This window comes from Caloenas nicobarica, chromosome 7, assembly GCF_036013445.1.
Source record: "Caloenas nicobarica isolate bCalNic1 chromosome 7, bCalNic1.hap1, whole genome shotgun sequence".
Lineage (NCBI taxonomy): Eukaryota > Metazoa > Chordata > Aves > Columbiformes > Columbidae > Caloenas > Caloenas nicobarica.
Window position 1 is genome coordinate 26,899,704 of NC_088251.1, and position 22,409 is coordinate 26,922,112.

Below are 22,409 nucleotides of genomic sequence, written 5' to 3' on the forward strand. Positions count from 1 at the left end.
GAAACATTAAACAAGTCATCAAATCGGTCTTTAATGCTTCTTAGAGTTATTAAACCTATAACCCATTAGAGATCATACAAAGTACTGAAGCTTTTAAATCCAGTTTAAAATAAATAAACCACATGGATATTGTCACCAGCAGGTCTAAACTTTCCTGTGTTTTGTGTGCCGTGGAAAACAAGCAAACAAACCAACCAACCCAAAACATACCACTACACACACAGGAAAATGGACCATTACGATTTAAAAAAAAGTCCCTCTTAAGATTAATAAAAATTAAGAGACTACCATCGTGTTTCAATTTTGCTTCATAATATGGTCTCCTATTACAAAATGGTAAAAAAATATGCTTATAAAGTGGTGGAGATAGATTCATTAACATTTCAGTGCTTATATCATTCCAGATAAACAGTAAAACAAAAAGACATTATTATTCTCACCTTCTTAAAATCTTGATTGTCTCATCTAGAATTTTATGGAATGCAACCACTAAAATGGTTATGGCTAGGCCAGTATGAAGTTGATATAAATTAATAACATTCTTTGATTCTATGATTCTAAGACTGACTCAGCATTTTAGGAAAAGCTAAAAACAGTGATGAAGCTTGAAAAATGTATAGAACAGGGATATTAATTTCATTGAATAACTGTAAAACCATTAATGTCTCCCTCATATGGTGTTCAAGGAAACAATAGTTTTTACTTCCCAGTGCCATAGAAGTAGTTCACTTGAAGCCTTTTGATTACAGTTCTGGTAAGAGCCAAGAGGTAAAATTTACCGATTGCCGATAACGATCTAACTCAAAGTTCTTCAGTTGGGACAAACACAAGGTATGATGCTTAAGCAGAAATGATCAGCCGTGCAGTAGAGAAGACACATGGGTACAAACCACAAAAACAGAGATAACAACAACAACAACAACAAAATCCTAAAGTAATGCAAAGGGTATCATCTATTCTACTTATGTACCTCAGAAAGAACAAGAAAAATAAGGATTGCAAAACACTAGAATAAAACTTTGCGGAACCTCAAAGACTGGGCAACAGGGTGTTACAAATGCTCAGATTATACCTGATCCTGCCCTGAAGAAGAACCTGTGAGAAGGCAAGGCACTAGTTTGTAGGTCCTGATTCTCTGATTGCATGAATTCACAAATACTGATCTCCAAAATAGAAAAGGACAAATATGAAAAAACCCAAGCCAACACACACAACCCCCTCACACTAGAAAAGTGACAAATATTTTGTTAAAAAAATTGCAATTGTATAACTCAGGTGAATCAATGAGGTTAGAGAAGACAAAAAGAAAAGTTGGAAGCCACACACTGCTGTCCGAAGTGCATCCCATGGAAATAGCAAGCTTATGTCATAATAACTCTGAAAGTAATGTTTTTAGCCTATAAAAAGCTACTTAATATAAAGGTTACAGAGCAAAATAACAAAAGTTGGCATGCAAATCGGTTGACCAAAATAATTTTTCAACAGGTAAACAATAATAGCCTACATTTATCAAATTAGATAAACATATGACTAGTATTTGCCATTTTCAGAGACCATTTGGGGAAAATTCTTGAAGATCTTTTTAAATGAGTATACTAAAGCTTATGATGTCACAGAACCCTTTACAAATCTGAAAATACAGTTTTAATTTGTGTCTACTATTTAGTGAAACACATCAAGAAGAATGTACTTAAACTTTAGACCCAGTTTTGGTGTCTATTATAAGCAAACTGGATTTTCTCTCTGGTTAGGAAGTTAGTACAAGCTATAAGTGGCCTGGGACAGGCCAATGTTCCCACTAAAGAAAAGGAATGGAGGCTGTATCCAGATGACATTTTTAACAGCAATGAATGATTTGAATAACTGGAGCTAGATGTAATAGGAATTGCTGTTTGTTCAGAACTATTTAACAGATCAGGACACTTGTTTAAACAGCTAATCCTGTACTTTCTATGCTACTATTTTAATGTTGTTCTAACTCATGACCACACAAGCAAGGGACTATTTTACTCGATAGATGCTTATGCTGAGTTCTACAGAACCACTATTAAGGCTGTAGATGGCTTGTGGTGATATGTTTTACTTGCATGACCAAGAAAAGTGGTTAAATACAGGACGAAATAGAATTCAGCTGAATTGGTTCACCAATGTACAGAAGTTTTACTGCATGTGATTTCCAAAAAAACCAAATGCATTCATACATATTGGAACATGTTATACATGTTGAAATAAAAAAACCACGGATCCCATGAATATATTAAACAGAATATCGTGCTACCTAATATGCAATAAAATGTTCTATTTTTAACATACTGTATCATCCTTTTAAATACAATATTGCTGTATCTTCTCCTAAATGTTGTGAAATGTGAACAAAATCTAAAAGGCTTTTTCTTTAACATGGTGTTATTCCTCACTCAATCACCTGCTCAGCAGAAAAATAAAGCCACTACCAATTTACTGATAAAAATAAAGATTCGTTAATACCCTGTCTAAGGAATAATGGCAACTTACTGTATTTTTTTTCTTAGTACATCAAAATATTCATTAAATCATAATTTCTGGAAAACAGCAAGAATATTAAACGCAGTAGTAGAAAGTGTCAAAAAGGTGCTAAATTATAGAAAGAAATACTCTGGGGAGTTTAAATTATTCCTTGGGAAGAAGAACCATAAAGCCCAGACAACTTATTTTTAAGTGGAAAATGGACCCTTTTTAAAATGATGGAAAGTTTTTGAAGACATCTGTCATTTGGAACACACATCCCCTCCACCCAAATTTAATATTACGTTAGAATTTTATAGTAACTGATAATGATCTAAAGTAAAGAAAGGTCACTAAAAAATTACCTGAATAAACATTAAAAAATATAACCTTTTCTCTATTGAAGTTAGAGACATACACCCACAAATACAGATTTCCAAAGTAAAAGCGTAGCAGCCTGTATATCCAAAAGAAGTTATGTATAACCAAGAAGCAGTTACAGGTGAATTAAGACAGAAACCGCCCCATACACTGAGGAGAGGAGAGAATGATTTAGTCTGCAATCTCAGTGACGTTATTTAGTCTGCTGAAGACAAATCTGGCAGCTGTAAACCCAGTATATTGTAATGGAAAGGAAGTGCAGAAGTGGCAAAACATGGGAAACTACCAAAGTGTCCTTGGCATTCTCTCCAAATGAGGATCTTTTCTTCTGAAGGAAGAAACCACCAGGTAACTGATCCTTCATCAGTTAGACTGCTCTGACTGCTGCTCAGTCAACAAATCATTCACGTAATTGGAGTTACAGCTCTCAGATGTCAGGCAGAGAGATGCAAAAAAACCCCAGAAGTACTCACAGCCACCTGTGAACTGGCACAGAACATGAGGAATAAGGACTTGCTTATTGGAAGGGCTGACAACAGCAATGCATCTACTTGAGCACTACGCAATGCTTAGGAAAATGCCATGTTTATGTAGTATATTCATACCAAGAATTTAATTTAAGGAATCACAACATAGAATTTAGAAGATAGATCTATATTGCTATAACAAAACATTAATTCCTGAGGGTCATTCTCGAATATTTTATCCCTATGGGTAACAAAATACGCTCTCAGTGTGTAAAAATTACTCAAATGCAATGAACATGTGAAAACTCCAGTAGACAGAAACTTAAATATTGTCAAAGCTGAAAAAAAGCCTTCAAACTCTTCTTCATGAAACAAGGTAAGGAAAGACTCAGAGTAGAATGGATAACTTGACAAGTTTCTACCCAATGGATGCAAGTAAATACAGAAAATTGTACCCCACTGTGGCCACTTAAAAGATCACTAAACACAGTAAACAAGGGAAAATGTGATTGTGTTCTTATAGTCTATTATTTTGTTATTTCTAGCAGCAAATCTTCAGCACATTAAACAGCTGTTTCTTGGAAAAGAAAGGATATCAAGCAATCAGTTTTGACACAGACCTCACAGAAAAACAAAAGCTGATTCAAAACATGATGAGAGTATGATGCAGCTCGGTTATGACAGCAAAGGACAAGGAAGGATGACAAGGAAGACAACAACCATTACAAATAATAGGTAAAGCTTTTCAAAAGACTTGTGAGGCTGGGGGGGAAGGAAATTAAATGGAAGTGGGAAAGCCCTAGAATATGAAATATAAGAATTTCAAATAACATTGTAAGCTAGTCCAGGAAGGTATGGAATTTTTCCTCTCTCTGAAAGAGACAGAACACAGCAGAGGAAGACAGCAAGTTAAATGACAATACATCCTGTCAAAAATAAAATCTAGCCTGAGCAAATTATTCAGGAAATGAAGAGAATTTTAAAAGCTATTAGGTAAGGGCAATAAATAAGGCATTTAAGTATATCAGTCACAGGAAGGCTATGAGAGAATCACATGTTCCACTAAAAGATCAGGCATCAATTATGGATACTGCAGATAAAATAAATTACATCTGTGCATTGATCTTTACCACAGAACATGATGGAGAGACGTCTCCAACAAACTTTGTATTTCCAGTAGGAACCACTTATAGAGAAAATGAAGCACTTGCATAAAAGTAGCATCAGGAAAAGCTTCTAGAAGATGACTTTCTAAAGCTCATTGCAAATTTCAGAGCATTTTCCAAAAAAAAAGAGAAATATAATCCAATAAAAAGACAACACTAGAAAAAAATGGATAATCACAAGCAGATACCAAACTACATCTTTGACTCTCACAAACAAAGGCAGGCCAAGATATTCCAAATATTTATCTCTCCAAAGATTTTCTGAAGATTTTTCTAGACTAGAAAAGACCCAGAAGAATAATTCTCAAATTTAAGCAAGTTTTTAATGCAGAAGAATTATTCTGTGCTGAACTGGAAGGAAGTATCAAATTTATGTTTTGCCATTTGCAGACTCTAACATGGCAAATGGCACAGAAACGGCAACTGAGGTGACACACACGCTACAGGGCAAGAAACAAGCAAGTCACAAATGCCATCATTGGACTTCCATAGTAATTCACACAAGACACCCTGGATTTAGAATTATTTTCTTACTAGGTACAATTTTAAAAGACAGAGCTGCCCTTCATTATACATTTTTTGAAAGGTAGCATTTTGGATGAAATAATACTAAAAGGGAAATAAGAGTGTTGTGAGGACTATTATGGTGAACATGGTCTTCTGAAGCACTATTCTCTGTTCATTGAGACTCATGTCAGCTTTTCAATGATGTTCGGGAGTGGTGGAGCATAGTGCACTCGCGTGCTGTTGATGACAATGAACTGTTCAACTCAGAGTGCAGAGACAGCATGGGCAAAACAATAGGTTCAGCTGGCTAGGATATCTTTCTGCTGGGCAAATCAAAACGATTCACCAAAATGGCTCATGTGGAATTCTTTCTCTAGCTCATATTACTTTTTTCTCCTCAGTAGTGCCACCTATCCCAGGGGAATCCCTGGGAGAAATACTACAGGATCCTGCTGTACAACAGGAACTGATCCCAGGCTGTAGCACCTGATTGTGGGCACAGTGCATCATCCTAGTGCAATTTCCTTCTTAGCTCTTCAATAATTCACCTACTGGCAGGAGTTTTATCATAATAAATTAGGCCTATGAAAAAGCATACTAAATATTCACAAGACATACAGTTCCATTGGCTTTTCTGATCTTCTGAGCTTCTAAATCTGCCTTTCTCATTCCCTCTGAGCACAAGACCTCTGCTCCTATCTCTACTGTCCTGTCCTCTCTGGGTATTTCTGGAAAGCTTAACTGAACAGCAACAATGGAAGAATCAGCATAGAATACTGGAAAGAGCATTCACAATTTACCTGCATCAGTATAGCATAAGTAGCATAGTATATATAATTAAAAAAAAAGAAATTAGGAATGACAGACGCTGTTAGGTTTATTGTACCCATGTCCTCCAAATAATATATCACTTGTGAATAACTGTTACATGTCCCTATTTAAAAGATTCTGCAGAAGCCATCAATGATATTTCTAAATAGTTACTACAGTCTATGCTTTGAGAAGCAAATACAGGAGAGTATATTAGATTTCATGACTCTTGCAAGATTAAGCCCAAAACTACAGATAATTTTAAAAATGTGCAGTACCAAATCCTGCTTTGATCATACTTTGTTTTCATGCAAAAACTTCAAATACACCATGTGATTTTTTAAAAAAAATTAGTTGTGTTTACAAAATAATCTAAAAAAAGATCACGCTTTCTGTGATGCATTTCACAGCGACTATGCATACTAGTTACACAATCAACTGCTTGTCTCTATGGTAAGTCGGTCATTTGGTAGCATTTCACATGGTTTACAGAGAAAGTATCTGGGACTTCAGAGAACTATGTGGTTTTGTTTGTTGGCTTGTTTTGGTTTGTTTTTTGTGTTTGTGTTTTTTTTTTTTTTCTGAACCGTTTGATAAAGAGGTTGAGACTTCTACCTTTTTTAATGTAAATCCTTATTAAGCATTGACCTTGAAACCTCTGGAAGTTCAGCTCTTGTAGAACTGTTTCAACCTGAAGCTACGAAACTGTTTGACTTCACTTTCTGAAGAATAGACATTTTTCTTGAATGGAGACTTCCGAAGGGAAATTCTAATCACCCACACCTCTCACATGAAGCTCACCAAAAAATACTAGACGTAAGCAGGATTGTTTGGGACACGAGCAGTTTACCTACACAAGCTATGTGTTTCATATTAGAGTAAATATTGGGTCAAAACAGTCACTGAGGAGGTATTTGATTCTCCAGGATTAGTGCAATGGTTGTTTGGATTATAAATGCTGTCTCGATTTACAAAGTGGGTATTACCTTACTTCAACAATTTATCTCAAACTTTTTTTTTTTAACATACTTTTTCCTTTTAAGACCTGAAGTTTACAGTCCAGCTTTCTTTACAAATGACAAACTTGCAGACCATCAATAAAATTCCAAGGCAAGGCAACCACTTCAAACTGAGATCCCCACGAAAATAATGTAGTTGTTACTAATGCTTATCTGACTACCAACTGAGCACCCTGCCACATGATCACAACTGAAATATGTCGAAAGGAAGGTGGCTACTACTTGGAAAGATTTAACTTTTATGTTAGTTTTAAAGTAAAACCATCTGAAACCACAAACTTTAGGGGTTTGATGTTCATGTAATGAGATTATGATATAAGAGTTACAAATCAAGAGTAGTAAAACCACTAAGAGTAATGCAGAATATTAAAACCCTGTCAAAATCCTTCTACACAGATACCAGCCACCATTCAGTAAAATGGGTATTCTAGTTAGGCACAACTGTACCAGATTGAGAGAATTTGATTGTGTCTCATATCAGGCCTCGTGCAAAGCTTCCACTGACAACAGTAGTAACCAGTGAAGATCCACAGGCTTAATCCACTACTATTAAAGTTAACATAGTTTTAGTACTATTTCAGCAGGGACAGGATCAGTTCCCAGACAGACTACTACCTGTAGTCAGCCCTGTGATTGCCTGGGAAAAAGACATCCCACCTCAGGTGGTGCACACCATACACTCCGGTCACAAATAGGATGCCAAGCCCAAGCTGGCTGTTAATAGCACAGATCCATTCATTTATTATTCCTCATTTTCAACCCTTTTCATTATCCTATTTGCAACCAAAATACTCCCAGCTCTCCATTCCAAACAGCAGATTATGCCACTTAATGGCAATTAAATCTCCGCAAGGCATTCAAAAGGCTATTACCAAAACATATTTTCAAGCGCCAGAACAAATCATTTCATATAGGCATTGAAATTCATGAGTGAGTCTTCAATGCGAATGTCTGTGTTGGGGTCATATTTATAGGCGTTAACACAACATTAATCTTCAGTAATAACTAATGATACTAAAACTTTCTCCAAACTACTAAGACAATCTGACAGTATGAGAATTTTAAGATGATAAAGTTTCTTACCCACCTTTAGTAAGTTTCTCTAATACAGACATTGTTTTTAAACCCCCAAATTAACAGCAGGATAAATCGGGAAATAAGATAACACTTAGCAAGCTTTACATTCACCTATTCACACTTCAAAGCTAAGCATATAGGTTCAATTTATGAAAACATTTTCAGTTAATTAAAAAACAAACAAATAAACAAAACCCCCAAACAACAACAAACAACTTTGTTGATGTTAGAATCCTACTATTGAAAGCAGGCTGAAAAGTCAAAGGGCGATCAGTTACATCACCTCACCAAAGAGAGGCAGGAAAAAGCATTTGCCAGTTTTTCTCCAATTGTATTAGTTGATCTACTACAATACCTCTCCTGCCAACCTTGTCTCATTCTACATGTGAGATCTCCTCTGATAAATACATTATTATTGTCAGAACAGATTTTTTTTTTCTTAGAGATCAACATATCTACATTTAATAAAAGTAAACTATGAGCAAATGCAGAATAGACTAGGCTAAGCAAGTCACTCCTTTCTAACTGTTTAAATGTTAGCTAAAGCCCACTTATTCTCACTTATCTCATTGGGTTTGGATTGGGCTAAGGATCCCACCTACTCAGAGAGCATTTTGACTCTATCTATAGAAAGCTACACCATACTGAAAGCGTTTCTTCCTTTTGATGTGAGATATGGCAACAATAACACCTCAGTTCTAAAATATAACAAGACAGCAATATAAAACATAGTAGTGACTAAAATTCCCAGTGACAACTGACTACAAAGTTATGCTAAAAAGATCTAAATGGGGTTGTCATAATGGCAGGTTTAGGCCTAATGAACGTCCCAAATTCAAACCTTTATTTTTGTCCTGCAGTGAGTTGAATCAGAATTGTGAGCTAGAGTAACTGGCTTGTTAGGGTGTCTCACATACAGCCTTGCCCTGCTGTCAGATACACCCCTGTTGGCTCTATTTGGAGATACGCTTTCAAATCACCCCAAAAAAATTAAAAGCTTCTGTCCCTTTTTAATACTAAAGTCTAATAGATTTCACTGGCAGAAAATTATTGAAAATTATCGCATGTATAACCAACGGCACAATCAGAGATATCAAATACCTTCTGAAAATAAAAACAAGACTTAAGTGTATTTCCTTATTATTTTTTGAAGATCCATTATAACATACCTCTCGCTTCTCACCTGTACCTCTTCACTACATCTTTATTTCACAAATAAGAAAGCTTGAGCATAAGAAGTGACCACTCCTGGTCTCGTAACTTCCAGTAAACAATAACCTATGGTCTGTTACTTCCACTGAGGTTTGAACAACTTTTGGGGATGAATTGCAGACTAATAAGCAAGCCGAAACTGTGAAAATGAAGTCATTCTATAGCAGCTGTCCATTATAAAGGCTCTACACTGTCAAAGTCACCTTTTTTCTGGCGGAAGTGGAAAGTCAAGGTAATTTGATTCAGTTGTAACAACAAAGGGCAGAGCTCCAGAGACGACAGTGCAGCACAGACGTTCATTCCAGCCTGAGCACTGTCTTAACAGAAAGTATTTCCTTCTGTGCACTATGGAATGCGCTTTTTCAACACCTAGTGGGAAAGTTATTTTGTTCTGTAATGTAGGAAATCATTATACAAAGTTACTAACAAAGACATGAAATAATGTTGAATCTCTGATACTATGTTTGAGGATTTGCGATTGTCGGGTTTTGGGATTGTTGGGTTTTGGGGGTTTTTTTTGGTGTCTTTTTTTTTTTTATCTCCATCAACTTGTTTTCCTTAACTAACATTGAAACTGTATATTACATATATTTAATTTAGTATCCTCCTATTTCCTCTATTTATGTGTTTTGATTACCCCAACATTCCTTTATGCAGAGCTCAACTCAGAAGCTTTTAATTACCTCCTTGCCAATGCAAAGTTGGACCAAAACCTGGTGATAATTAGAAGAGCTTCATTATGTTTGGACTCTAAATTTTTTAACGAGCTTTAGTTATTAGCTCTCAAGCACACTGTTCAGTGTAGTGCCTATCTGTGGTCTATCCTGCTCCTTGCTGTGATTCTTACCGAACTGCAGAGCAGCCTACAGCTCCCACAGGATACTCAGTTACATATAAGATGAGTTCCTCAGATTCTAATTCTATTTCACTACACAAAATATAGTAAATTTAGTTGTAAGTAGTTTCGTTAAGGAAAAACTCCAAGAGTCTGTGCTGTCATGTAGATTGCATTAACAGGATTACAAACATGAAAAAATATTAAGAGAGTGTTAGAATGTTAAGGGATGGTTGAAAAATAATCTCTAATTAAATAATTCAAATGTAATGTATTTAATTAGATACAGTCTTACAGCATCTTCTTAAAAGCATTTAAAAAAATAAGCTCCCTATTAAACTCACACTACATTTAAACAGACAAAATTCTCACAGTATGCAAATAAAACATCTCACAAGAATTATTAATCTTTTTACCACCTAGCATACCTTATCCTCAGTGTAGGACTCAACCCATAATAATCTCTTTACAGTAAGGACTTTTAGCTTAGGCCTGTCCAATACACTTCATTTTCTACAGGTACATCCCTCACCAGCCAGGATCATTGCTAAAATCAGGGATTAATGTATTTCATTTATTATCAAACTTGAATAAATACCGGTTCATGTTTCCAAAATCTGCAAGATACACAAATCAGAAATGAGGAGCCATTACTCAGTAGCTCCTCAAACTGGGTATGTTCACATTTCTAGATTACAGCATTGAAGCTGTGGCTGGCTAGAAATCCCCTACATCTGCCAAGGTAATAGAGGATAGCTTTTCAAATGTATGTAAACTCAAGGTGTAATGAAGCCTTGCAGTGTACCAAATTACTGAAATTCAGCACATGCAAGTGATCTCTTCAATCTCCTATAAAATAACAATATCAGACTCTTCTTTCTTCCCATCTTAAACATATCACACACTAACATTTCAGCTTCATATATCCAGATTAAATTCAGTCATGCAAGAACTAAAACCTGTAAGAATTCCCTATTGCAGGCAGATATTTCTAAAACCAATCTAAAATATTAAGTTACTATTCTTGCTTTTCATTTAGGACTAAGTAAGCCTCTGTAATGAAAGTGCTCCAGGTATGAAAAGGTATTAGAAGCACTTCTTTCCCTCTGTGCTTTTGTAGAGAACAAGGACGATAGTTAATGCTGACAGAGCCAAGGCAAAGGCTGCGTTTTCCCCAATAAGGCTGTACTGTGCTGAAGAGCTTCTCGTGCAGAAGTGCAGGACAGAAGCAGCTCACCCCGTCATCTTCCACTGCCCGGCCACCACCCTTCTTCTCTAAGGCACACCGACAGCAGTCACCAAGTGGCAAATGTTTACCCTCCCCAGTACAAATGAGCCTTTGGACTGTGTTTCCTCTGTTGTTTTTATTATCATTATGAGCATCAAGGTTGTCATCTTCACAGCTCAGAAAGTTGTTAGTTGAGGCAAAGGTACAACCTCTTAACGGAAAAGCTTTGGTAGGAAGAGAGCCTATGTACACTATGAAAAGCTGTTGCAAAATCTTAGTTTAGTAGTGGGTTGTATTATTTCTACACTGCTTTGAGATAATCAGCGAATTTAAAAGTGTGTATTGTATAAACTCGGAAACAGCAATCAATGAGTATTTTCGCCTGTTAGATACTACAATTTAGAAATTGTTTTCATTTGCAACCTGCATTTTTCTAACATTTTTGATTGATGGAAAGTAATTACAATCAACTATATTACACTGAGATACAGTCTTATAAATAAGCAGCTGACCCAGTGAAATGTATTATATGCTCCAGTAATGTAAGTTATAAAATAAAGATTGAAATCTAAAAGCAAAAGAAACCCAAACTACTTAAGGAAAAAGTCGTTGCTGTATGTATTTATGCATGGCATTTTAGCTTTTTCGATATCTATGAAAAAAAAAAAAATTAAGAAAATTGAAGTTCAACACTATGACCCTTACGTAGCTTGGCCAGATTTCAGACTAAACACTAATGTGGTTTAGCTACTTACGAAATAATTATAAAAGTACCTCTACCCTTCTAAAGTAGGAGAACTGACACTCATCAGAATAATCCCTGCAGTTAAGAACCTGAACCCACTGAACCCTGGCATTGCAAGGTCTTCATATTTGATACTGTTAAATGGCAGGAAAAATCACCGTAGTGTTTCAGTGCAGCCTATCTCTAAGTTTCAGACAAAAATTCTGCTTCTCTTTTGTAAATTCACTGACAGATTGAACAAGAAAATTAATTTCCTCTCCACACAACACTACCTTTAAAAAACAAACAAACAAACCAACAAAAAACAACACCAAAACCAACCAAACAAAACACAAAAAACCCACAACACTAACAAAGCACACCCCCTTGGAAGACATTTAACAGACTGTTTTTAGCAAGTGTTACACAATCAATTCCAAGTCAAAACTTCTGGGATAGCTTATTACTATTTTAATGATAACCCTCTGACCACTTGTTCTGTAATCCAATAGGGGGAGGGGAAACAAAGATTCCCTACATCTTTTTTTAATATTCAACAGTATTACTCAGGGTACGGCTCTCAGCCACTCTGAGCACACTGTTGGAAATGCTATTTTACTATGCATTAAACTGGCAGACATAAATAAACATTAGCATTGCACAATGCAGCCCAATTTTGTAGGTTAGCAACATTTTTTGATAAAAGTTTTTTGTTTTTGTTAAAATCCTGGTTACATTTAGAAGCAGCACAGCAACTGCAGGCTAGATTGTACACTCTCTACCTTCCTTGCCAACCACGTTAGGAGAAAACCCTTGTCATTGCAGTAAAAACAGACGAGCAAAGCCCTTCCAAGAGGATAACGCCATCTTATCTCAAACGCTTGCTTTACAAGTTCTGACATCAGTAAGAATAATCAGATCCAGAAAAGAAGCTATTTGCTATTAATACTGATTTAATGGTTTGCTGTTACACAGTGCTATAGCCCCTCTATCTGGTAAGAACCAGCAATCTAGGCTCAGTTCCTACTGAACTAGAATCTTAAACTTTAACAACAATGATGCTACAAAATGAACAATGTGAAGATAATTTAATAATTTTGGTTTCATAAAGTGACTACATCTTAAAACACAACCTTCCATCTCTAATGTTTTAGAAAACATTTTCTGTCTCTAAGCTTTAGGAAAAAGTCAGGGTTGGCATATATTTAGCTGTGGAAGTAATACAGAGAAAAACTGTACAAAACCAGAAGTATGACTTTCTGGAATAATACAAAAAAAATCAAGTAAGAAAATAGTTTAAAATTGAAGTGCAAAAAAAATTCATGACCCACATGTCTTGTGACAGGCTACAGCTGAGCAACTACAGTCCCCTAGAACACAAAGATTTTACTACTGAGCATATTTCAGGCAAAGAATAAACAGGATGATGGTATATTAATATTTTTCATGATAGTGCTAAACACACACACAAAAAAGAAAATGCACTAATGGAAACTCATTTCTAATAAGCATGTTTAAATAACGATGACAACTCTTAAAAAGCAGCACTTTAAAGCTGATGTACACTTGTTTAGACAGGCATGTTTTGTAAGCATTCATGTTGCAACCTAAGACACAGTAACAGATTTAATCACACAGATATTCACGTAAATTGACCCTAATTCTGCAGATGCATAACTCTACAAAAGGCATCACTCCCACACCCTAATGCGGGCCTATATGTTTGCAAAACTGGGCCATATAGCAAACTCATTATAAAAACAGAAGACTCTGAACTGATTCATTCAGTACTTCTACATGGAATACTATCAAGGTATTTTTTTCCTCAGTTCTTTGCTAACAAAGTTACAAAATGCTTCAGTGAAAGGTCTTTTCATATAGATGAAAATACTAATAATCATTTTTCTATAAAGAGCACCTACCACATTGCCAATATATATATATACATTGCTAATGAGCATCCTCCCTATGAGCATAAAATACAAGTTGGGCAGGCGAGCATGGGACACAACGTTAGGGCCCTTAGAATTGCCAAGAGATTAATTCAAATTTTAAAAGGAAAGAAAAGCCATAAAACCAAAAAGAAACAAACAAAAAGGAGATGTTAAAGCAAAAAAAGGAGACACTACGAGATGTTTGGCTTGTTTGGCTTATTTTACAGAGACTAAATCGGGAATTTCTTCAGGTATTTCAGAGCAAAGTTTCACTTGCTCTTTTTACCCAGTTATGTTTTTAGTGCACAGTGAGCCTCTCCCATTCTACCTGAGCTTTTCCCAAAAGTTTAATTCTTGCAGAAATACAAAAATCAAACTACTCTGAAGGAAAAAAAACATAAATCAATTTGGACTGAAGAATCAGCTGATAAACATTGATATGAAGTGAATTATATTTGAAGCTTAAGAGTTTGCCTCCTACAGTCAACAGTATTGCACTACAAAAAGAGACAAAAGACCAAAACAAAACACAAAACCCAAACCCAAACAACAACAAAAAACCCACAACCACAACACACCAAACACAGGAGTAACACGTTGTAAAAAAGACCTGAAAGTCATGGGCTTGTCTTCTTTACATGCTACATGAGAAACACAGCTTTGGAAATGCAGAATTCTGCCCTTGGAGGACAGAAAAGATGGAATACTAGAAGAATTGTGTAGGTTTCACTTATTTTATCAATATTTTTAAATATTACTAGAGTAATATTGAGCATATCGATAAAATTCCAGAAACAGACATTTAAACAGTTATCAATAAGCATTTAGTAAATGTATTTTTCCCTGCTATCATCAAATTTCACCAGAAAGATCTGATCCATTAAAGTATTTCTCTCATGAAAATGACACTGAAATTTATAGATGCAGTTGTTACTTTAATTTTCCTCGTGGCTGCTTTATTCATTTTTGTCTTCTTGAATTCATTTTACCAAGCGGCCCCAGAAACCTGTGTGCTAAAAAGTAAAAACCCATTCAAAAATCACTAGCCCACCTGTGTGCATTTACTTTCTCTGTGTGTTACACAGAAGCCATCTGAACGCTCATCTTCCTTGTCCTGCTCAGAGGTGCCCTTGCCCGCCAAGCCCGTCTGTGCAGTCCTCCCAGGGAGGTACTTCCCTCCACTGAAGATGTACTTTACTCAGTGGAGTGACTTGAAATTAGGTATGAAGGGGAAGGTGGAAGTATAAATGCAGGTTTAAGAGCTGTCTGCCATGGAAATTTAGCTCTGAGCAATGAGAAAACACAGCCCCAGTTTTGATCTGGAGCACAGCCACCTTATTAAATGACACTTCTAACCCTCACCGTATCAATCCAAGAACTAAGTCTCTAAATCCCTTAGAGTAAGAAATTATCTCCATAACACAAAGCATCTTGCTGGTTTTCCTGTGTTTTGTCTACTCTTGTAATGAACAAATCAAACAAACAAAAAGGATCCTATGCTTAATAGGAACAGTGACAACAAATCCCTTCCACACAGTGGAAATTGAAAGAGACTTTCAAATGAAAAGGTGCCCTTTAACTTGGCCTTCAGTCCAGTTAGCTTCAATGAAACCTCCAGGTTTCTTTTCCAAACCACACTGCAAGGACGAGCACCACAACCAATGTAGCTGGTCTTGCTTAGCAAAGACTGGTCTTGAAGTTACTGCAGGCTTTGAGGTCCTGTTGCCCCTCAAAAACAGGTACTATGCAAATGTACAAATACCTGCTTGCATTTTGTGTGAGGGCACGCATGTGCACACACGTGTGGGCACATTTAAGATGGGAATATACCAAACTTGTTCAAACCACAAAGAATCTCAAAAAGATATCACCAGGCTCAGAGACACATAAAAGTCTCTGGGTTTTACTTATTTATATGTCTGACCAGGTAGGTAGTCCTACACAATTTTACTTGGCACCTTTCTTTGCGCAGTTTGTTTCCAAACAAGACATGGGAGAAATCAGCAAAACCAAACACTAGTGTGCTTTAAGTACTTCCTGAAAGCCACATGAGCTATAGAAGTTAAAGTCAAAGCCAAATCCATACCAATCCATGTATTTACTGGGCTTTGCAGAAGGTTTCAAAGTAATGAGAGTCAGATGATAAATGCTCTGCAACACTAGACACAATACTGTAGATAGAGACAGGTCTTTCGCTTTAATTTTTAATTTCCATTTTCTGTGGGTTTAGACAAACCACTGACATTACTTTAGCATGATACTTTGCAATGAATCAATACTTTAATTTAATAATGGTATTCTGTTGTCAACATATAATATATCACGTAATGTCCTTGTATAGACGCTACAAAAATATGCCAAATAAAATGCAAGGCTTCGCTTTTACCAGTGGTCACAGGTTAAATCAATGTAATGACAATCCTTACAGCCCCCAAAAGAATTTTCTCCAGGATTAAAAAGCAGCATGGAGTAATTTCAGCCATAGTCCTTCCTCTCATCACACCAGTGATATGAAAGCTCTCCTAGGTCACGGAATTCCAACAAACACTTCAATAAAAGGAACGTACAGCAAAAATAGCTAAAAAGAATCAATGTACCTATTTGTGAGAGGGACTTTTATTTAAGCATTCCACTTCCTTATGAATTCAGTGATAACTGCAGTAGTTCCTAACTATTAAGTGGATTGAAAATGGAATTAAGTCCAGCGTCACCCAACTTTATTGAAACACATGAAGCAAGTTATAGCTGTAAAATACAAAAAATAAAATAAAACCACAATAACTTCCACTTTAGTGGTGTGACTACAATTCTGTATTTATTATTTTTATCTTGACAGTAGCCTTCCTGTGTTGACAAGTATTTCAGATGGGAAACACAAATCTAATCATGTCTGTGGTACATTGACTCATGGTATGTGAATAGAAAGTAAGTGGGAATAAGGAAGAAGCAAATGCTTTTAGAACTCCCAGTTGTTCACTTCAGTATTTTTCTTTCCAATTCAACAGCTTTTGATGCATTACAAATTGACAAATAACTGACATTAATCTTAGTCAATGCTACAGGCACGTGCTTTACAGGCACGTGCTTTACAGTCATGTGTGCTCCCCTCGATTTCAATGACAGCTCATGATCATGATGCAAAATGTTCATAGATACATGTCATTTGTTGGCAGAATGTTTTAGAGCTCTGGGAAGAGTAGGTCTGGTCTTACTATGGTTTGGCACCTCCCACAACACCCTCCAGTGCGTGAAAACCCCACAGTTCCATCTAAGTGTCATCCTTAATGTGAAAAAGATATTTGAGTCAGTGCAAAACAAAACAAACAGCTTTTACCAAAATGTCAGTGTTGGTAACAGTTCGGCTGCCAGATGCTTGTTACTTGAACCCATGCCGTGCATAACAAACAGACAGAGATATGACTAGGATAAACGACTGGACCAGAAAATCTTTAGCAGGAAATCAAAGTCTACTCAGGCTGCAGTCTGGAGTCATAATAAAAGGTCACAATTGGACTTCACAAGGTATATTGATTAAGAGGTCTGTAACATCTCTTTCCCCGGTTACTATGCATTAGTTGAGCCCCACCTGCCTGACCTCAGATCTCTGCATTAGCCTTTGGTCATATGAACACAAGAGAAACCACAGTGCTATTTCATAGCTGAATTCACACAGGAATTCTTATAAGTACAGTATCTCAATTTAAAGATAATGCCATTACTGAAGAACAGAACATTACAGAATACCACAAAAAATGCATATTGGAAAAAATCAGGGCACGATTCTTTAGAAATGAAACTAATGGCTTGATAAAAACAAAACCTCACTGATGTGTTCCAGTCAGTTGGTTGATTTTCCTGACCTACAAGCTGGACTATCCTTCTAAATCAATGACTGATTTTTATGCTGAGCACTGGATAAAGAGGCTTATGCTGAAAAGCCGTAGTCCATGCATGATCCTGAGAAACATGTGCAGGCAACAAGACACAGATCAAGACTTGATGAGTAAGTGGCTTCTGCTTAGTCAGAGCCTGAAGGATCTTCATCAAGAACTTTCAAAACAGCTAACAGATCGCTTGACTTTGAGTGAAACACAACCAAGAATTATTGTCATTATGCACTCCCACAAAAAAGAGAGAGACTTCACAACATCTCCTTGGATGAAAACACACACAGAGAAAAGACTTTACCAACATTTATTTCAGGTGGGCAATCATCCAGCTTTCTGGAGAAATAACTCTCAATTTGCCTTCCATTTTCATAAATCATATTCTGAGCCCATTTCAATATGTTAAAACAATTAAACAAACTGCAACACGAAGCTGTATAAATAAACACTAAATAAAAAAAAAGCTTAAAAGCTCTGAAATGTTCAATAACCTATGACACTAGCCCACCTAAGTGCCTTGCCAAGCCAGAAGATCACACAAGGATGTGCACTATTTTGAAAGCTGGGGCATCAGATTTGTCATGTCAGATTTGCATTCTCATAGCGCAATGAGATCCATGACTTTCATTTCAAGAGCAGCTGGAGCAACGGGCACAGAAAGAACATGCAGCTCACCCTGGGAAATGAGGATGAATTTGTTTTTAAAAATTCCCTTTCTTCCTAAGAGCTATTAGTGGCAGATGCAGACGTTTGCTTTGGGGTCACATCATGTCAGCAGTTCATGGCAGCAAGACTGCAGTTCTTCTCCCTCTCCCCTCCAGTGGATACTGCAGCCTCAGAGAATTTTACATGTATCCTCAGAGATGCTTATACATATCAGGAGAGTACAGCTGTAGGCTTCAAAAAAAAAATTTCCACATGCCCTACAAATTCAAATCCTTTTTTACATAATCTATTTAATCTTCCATTAATGATAATCTCTGCTATCAATGTGCCCAAACAGGGTCAATTTCTGCTGGATTTGCACTTCTTGCGTTTCATCCTATAACCAAGCTGTATTTAATGAGGGGAAACACCCTGCTGTAAAAGGTATTAGCAGTCTCCCTAAAACAAATAATAGTTATGAGACTCTGCAACTGCCAGGAACATTTCAAGATTGTGGGTTTTCTTCTTCCTTTATATGTCTTGCATGGGCAGAGTCCTGCCAGCTGAACATTATTTATTAATCAGGATATTCTTGCCTTCTATATCTTGCAAGGAGACAGCATAGAGTGGCGGAAATTGCTGTGATTTTCTCTTAAATACCCGAAAAGATAGAAAGAGGAGAAGGAAGGGATTGCAAGGGAGCATTTAGACCCCAATAGATCCCACCTGACATGCCCAGCAGCATTTCAGACACACACAGGTCATGGCAGCTTGAAACACCATGTAACACACTTGGTTCACACAAGGCTTGAAAACAGAGACACAAATTGAAAATCAGGCTCCCTTTGCTGTTTTGTTTTTTAAAACAGTACCCTATACAGCTCCTTACACTTAAGTGAAATGAGTAGCGTTCAGCTCCATGAGAGATTTTCCTTCTGGTAACATCTGGCTTCTTTATGTTGTACCTACAGAGCAAGCAGGCTCAGACACACCTGTAAGGGATGGTTCTCTCTCAATTACTGTAGCAGACACCGGGAAAGCGAGTTACTGCCTTGTTTGCCCTTCTGATTTAATGATAGTTTTATTCATAATCATTCCCAGCCATCCGCCACCTGCGCACCCACCCACGCATACATGACCAATTTGCTGTTCTTCTCCCGATTTTGTCAATTCAGAAGATCAGCTCACTCTGCATATACTCTCTGCCCCAGGGCTCATCAGCAAATACATTTAATGGACAAAATAAAGTTCAAATGACTTGCTAACAAAATCCTCTAGCAGAATAGCCATATATTAGCATGTGAAAGGGGAGCCCTGGGCTGGAAAAGCAATTCAGGTGGTAGCATTCGATTCAATTGACGTTCCTAGCAGAAACAACTAAGAGTTAATGGAGAACACACAGCTTGTCATTTCCTCTGCTGTATCCAAGAAAATACAGAAGATGACTATAATACAGTATAACTGAGCATTTCATTAAATAGCACCACACGGAAGTTCTTTTGGCATGGATTGCATTTGTCCTAAATAACCTTTACAAGAAGCTGAAAGTTGATGCACTCAGATCAAACGAATTTTCAGATTTAGCCAGAATCCTTAGGTTTGTGCCTGGGAGAGCGGAAAGAGCCAGCCGCCGAGCTTCAATTGGGGAACTAGCCCCCTCCTTTGCTTAAAAAAAAAATAGCCAGTTAAGGCAAGACAGTGCTGTGGCTACACAGAGGAGCCAGGAAAGCGTTTGGCTGTCTCTGCATATTCGCAGGGTGCCCTGTGCTCCTTTCCTGGTGCTGCTGGCGGCGACTCTTCAGGAGCCGGGCGCTGGGACGGAGGGAGCATCCCTCCAGAGACCGCTCTCGTCTATTTCAAATGAGGCGATTGTGTGAAAGTCAAACTCCCTCCCCGGCAGAGAGGCACAGGCACAACCCACCCCGCAGCTCCCGAGGACCACTCTCCTCGCTGCCCCTTCTGGGAGCCGCCGCTGCCTGAGGGGGCATCACTTGTCCCTCTCGCTCAGACACCTCCCAGCATCTCCTAAATACCTTCCGCAGACCAGCCTGGAAGGGGAAGGAGAGGTCCGCACCTTTCCTAAAAACCACAGCGAAACCTAGTCACCTCAAATGGCTTCTCCTGCCTCACGATCCATCACGAAAGTGGGGAACTTGCCGGGCGGGGAAGGAGGCGCAAGGGGGGAGGGAGAGAAGCAGCGCAAACTTCGGAGATCTCCAGCCTCCCGCAGGGCAGCAGCGGCCGGGGAGCCCCGCGTTTCCCCAAGACGCGGCGGCAGCCTCCGACCGAAGCATCTTCCCGGCCCGACCCCGCCGGCGCTCGGCAAACACCCAATTTTGACGGGTAGACGCGAACAAGCGGGAGGTGCGGGCGCCCCGAGGGCGCGGGGCGGTGGCTTTACTTACGGATTTTGGGGGTCGTGCTGGCCTCCGGTGTGGTGGTGGTTGACTCCTGGAAGGGAGACAAGGTCCAGGACGGCGCCGAGTCGTGGACGTAGATCTTGTAAGAGGAGGTAGCGTGTGCCGCAGTGGGCCAGGCGGGCAGCGGCGGGGTGCTGGGGGCGGCGGGCGGCGGCCGGGCGCCGCGGCCGGCGGTGCCGGGGGGGCCGCTGGCGGGCGGCGCCGTGTGGGGCGCGACGGGGTGCCGTGCCGCGGTGGGCCGCGGGCCGCCCCGCGCCGGTCCGCGGGTGCCGGGGGGCCGCGGGGGGGCCCGGCTCATCGTGGTGAGGCGGGGGCTGACGCGGCTGGGCGGCCGCGGCGTGGCGGCGGCGGTGGTCTCCGCGCCGCGGGGGGGGGCGGTGGGCTTGGAGAGGAAGAAGGGGTCCTGCCCCACGCCCTTGGCGTCCATCAGCTCGGTGGGGACGTACTCCTTGACGGAGCCCACCACGATCCACTTGAGCAGCATGAGGCTGAGCCCCAGGCCGATGAAGCCGATGAAGAGGGGCACTACGCACAGCCACGTCTGCTGCCGGTTCCAGACGATGCAGTCGCTGCAGCGCAGCTCCCGCGGCGGCCCCCCGGCCCCATCCCCGCCCGGGCCCCCCGCCGCCGCTGCTCCGTCCGCCGCCCCGGGCGCCGCGGCGCCGGCAGCCCCCTCGCTCATCCTAGGGGCCGTCCGCAGCGCCGCCGCCGCCCCGGGGCATCAGCGCGCCGCGGCTGCCGGCGGCATGCGGCGGAGGGGGGCGGAGGAGAGCGGAGCGCGGCGCAGCGGAGCAGGCGGCGGGAGCGCCCCGCTCAGTCACGCCGCCGGCATGGCGTGCCCCGCGCCGCGCCGCCCCGCGCAGCCTCCCGCGGCCGCGGAGTCAGCGGGACGGCCGCGCCATCCGCCGGGCGCCGTCCTTTGGCGCTGTCTGCTTCAGCCTCTTCGCTCTCCTTCTTCTGCCTCTGCTCGCAGGTTTTCCTTTTCCTCTTTTTTTTTTCCCTCTGGGTAATAAGTCGCAAGAATCAGCCTCCTCGATTTATTTTCTTTTTATCCCAAGCGTGCGGCTCCGGCGGCGGGCAGGCACATTCCTTCACATTCACGCTCCTTCTCGCCTCTCTTCGTTTTCCTCTCCCCTCGAGGCTGGGGGATCTTTTCTTTCCGTCTTTCCTTCCTTTCCTCCGCTCCCTCCCCCGCCCGCTCGGCTCCTACCTATGCCCGGCCGCGGCGCAGCAGCATCCCCCGGCTGCTTCGCGGGGAGGCGGCGGCGCGGCGCTGCGCACCCGCCACTCCGCGGCCAACCCGCGGCCGGCGCCGGGCCAGGGAGGCCGATCCGCGGGCGGGGCCCGGGGGCAGGAGGCACGGCTCCGCGCCCGCGCTAAGTCCGGCCCGGCATCGAAACTCCGGCGAGGTTTCCCGAAAAGCGAAATTGAAAATCCACACACACGCACAAAAAAAAAAAAAAAAAGAAACCCTGGAGGGGGGACGGCAATAACCCAGTCGGCAAAAAAAAAAAAATACGGATCCGGCAAATAAATAGGCACGCAGAAGGCAGCTCCTGCCAAGCTTGCAGCTTCTGTTCAATTGTGTATTCCTATCGCAGCGCAAGGGAGGC

General features: G+C 40.0%; 1 protein-coding gene across 1 annotated transcript in view; it reads right to left on the reverse strand.

Annotated features, from left to right (window-relative positions):
- NRG3 (neuregulin 3) overlaps positions 1-21,478 on the reverse strand; it is a 391,269-nt gene extending 369,791 nt beyond the window's left edge. Inside the window, exon 1 of the mRNA XM_065639250.1 lies at positions 20,782-21,478. Within this exon, the coding sequence (XP_065495322.1) occupies positions 20,782-21,478 (697 nt within the window). The remainder of the gene's footprint in view (positions 1-20,781) is intronic.
- Between the last annotated feature and the right edge of the window lie 931 nt (positions 21,479-22,409).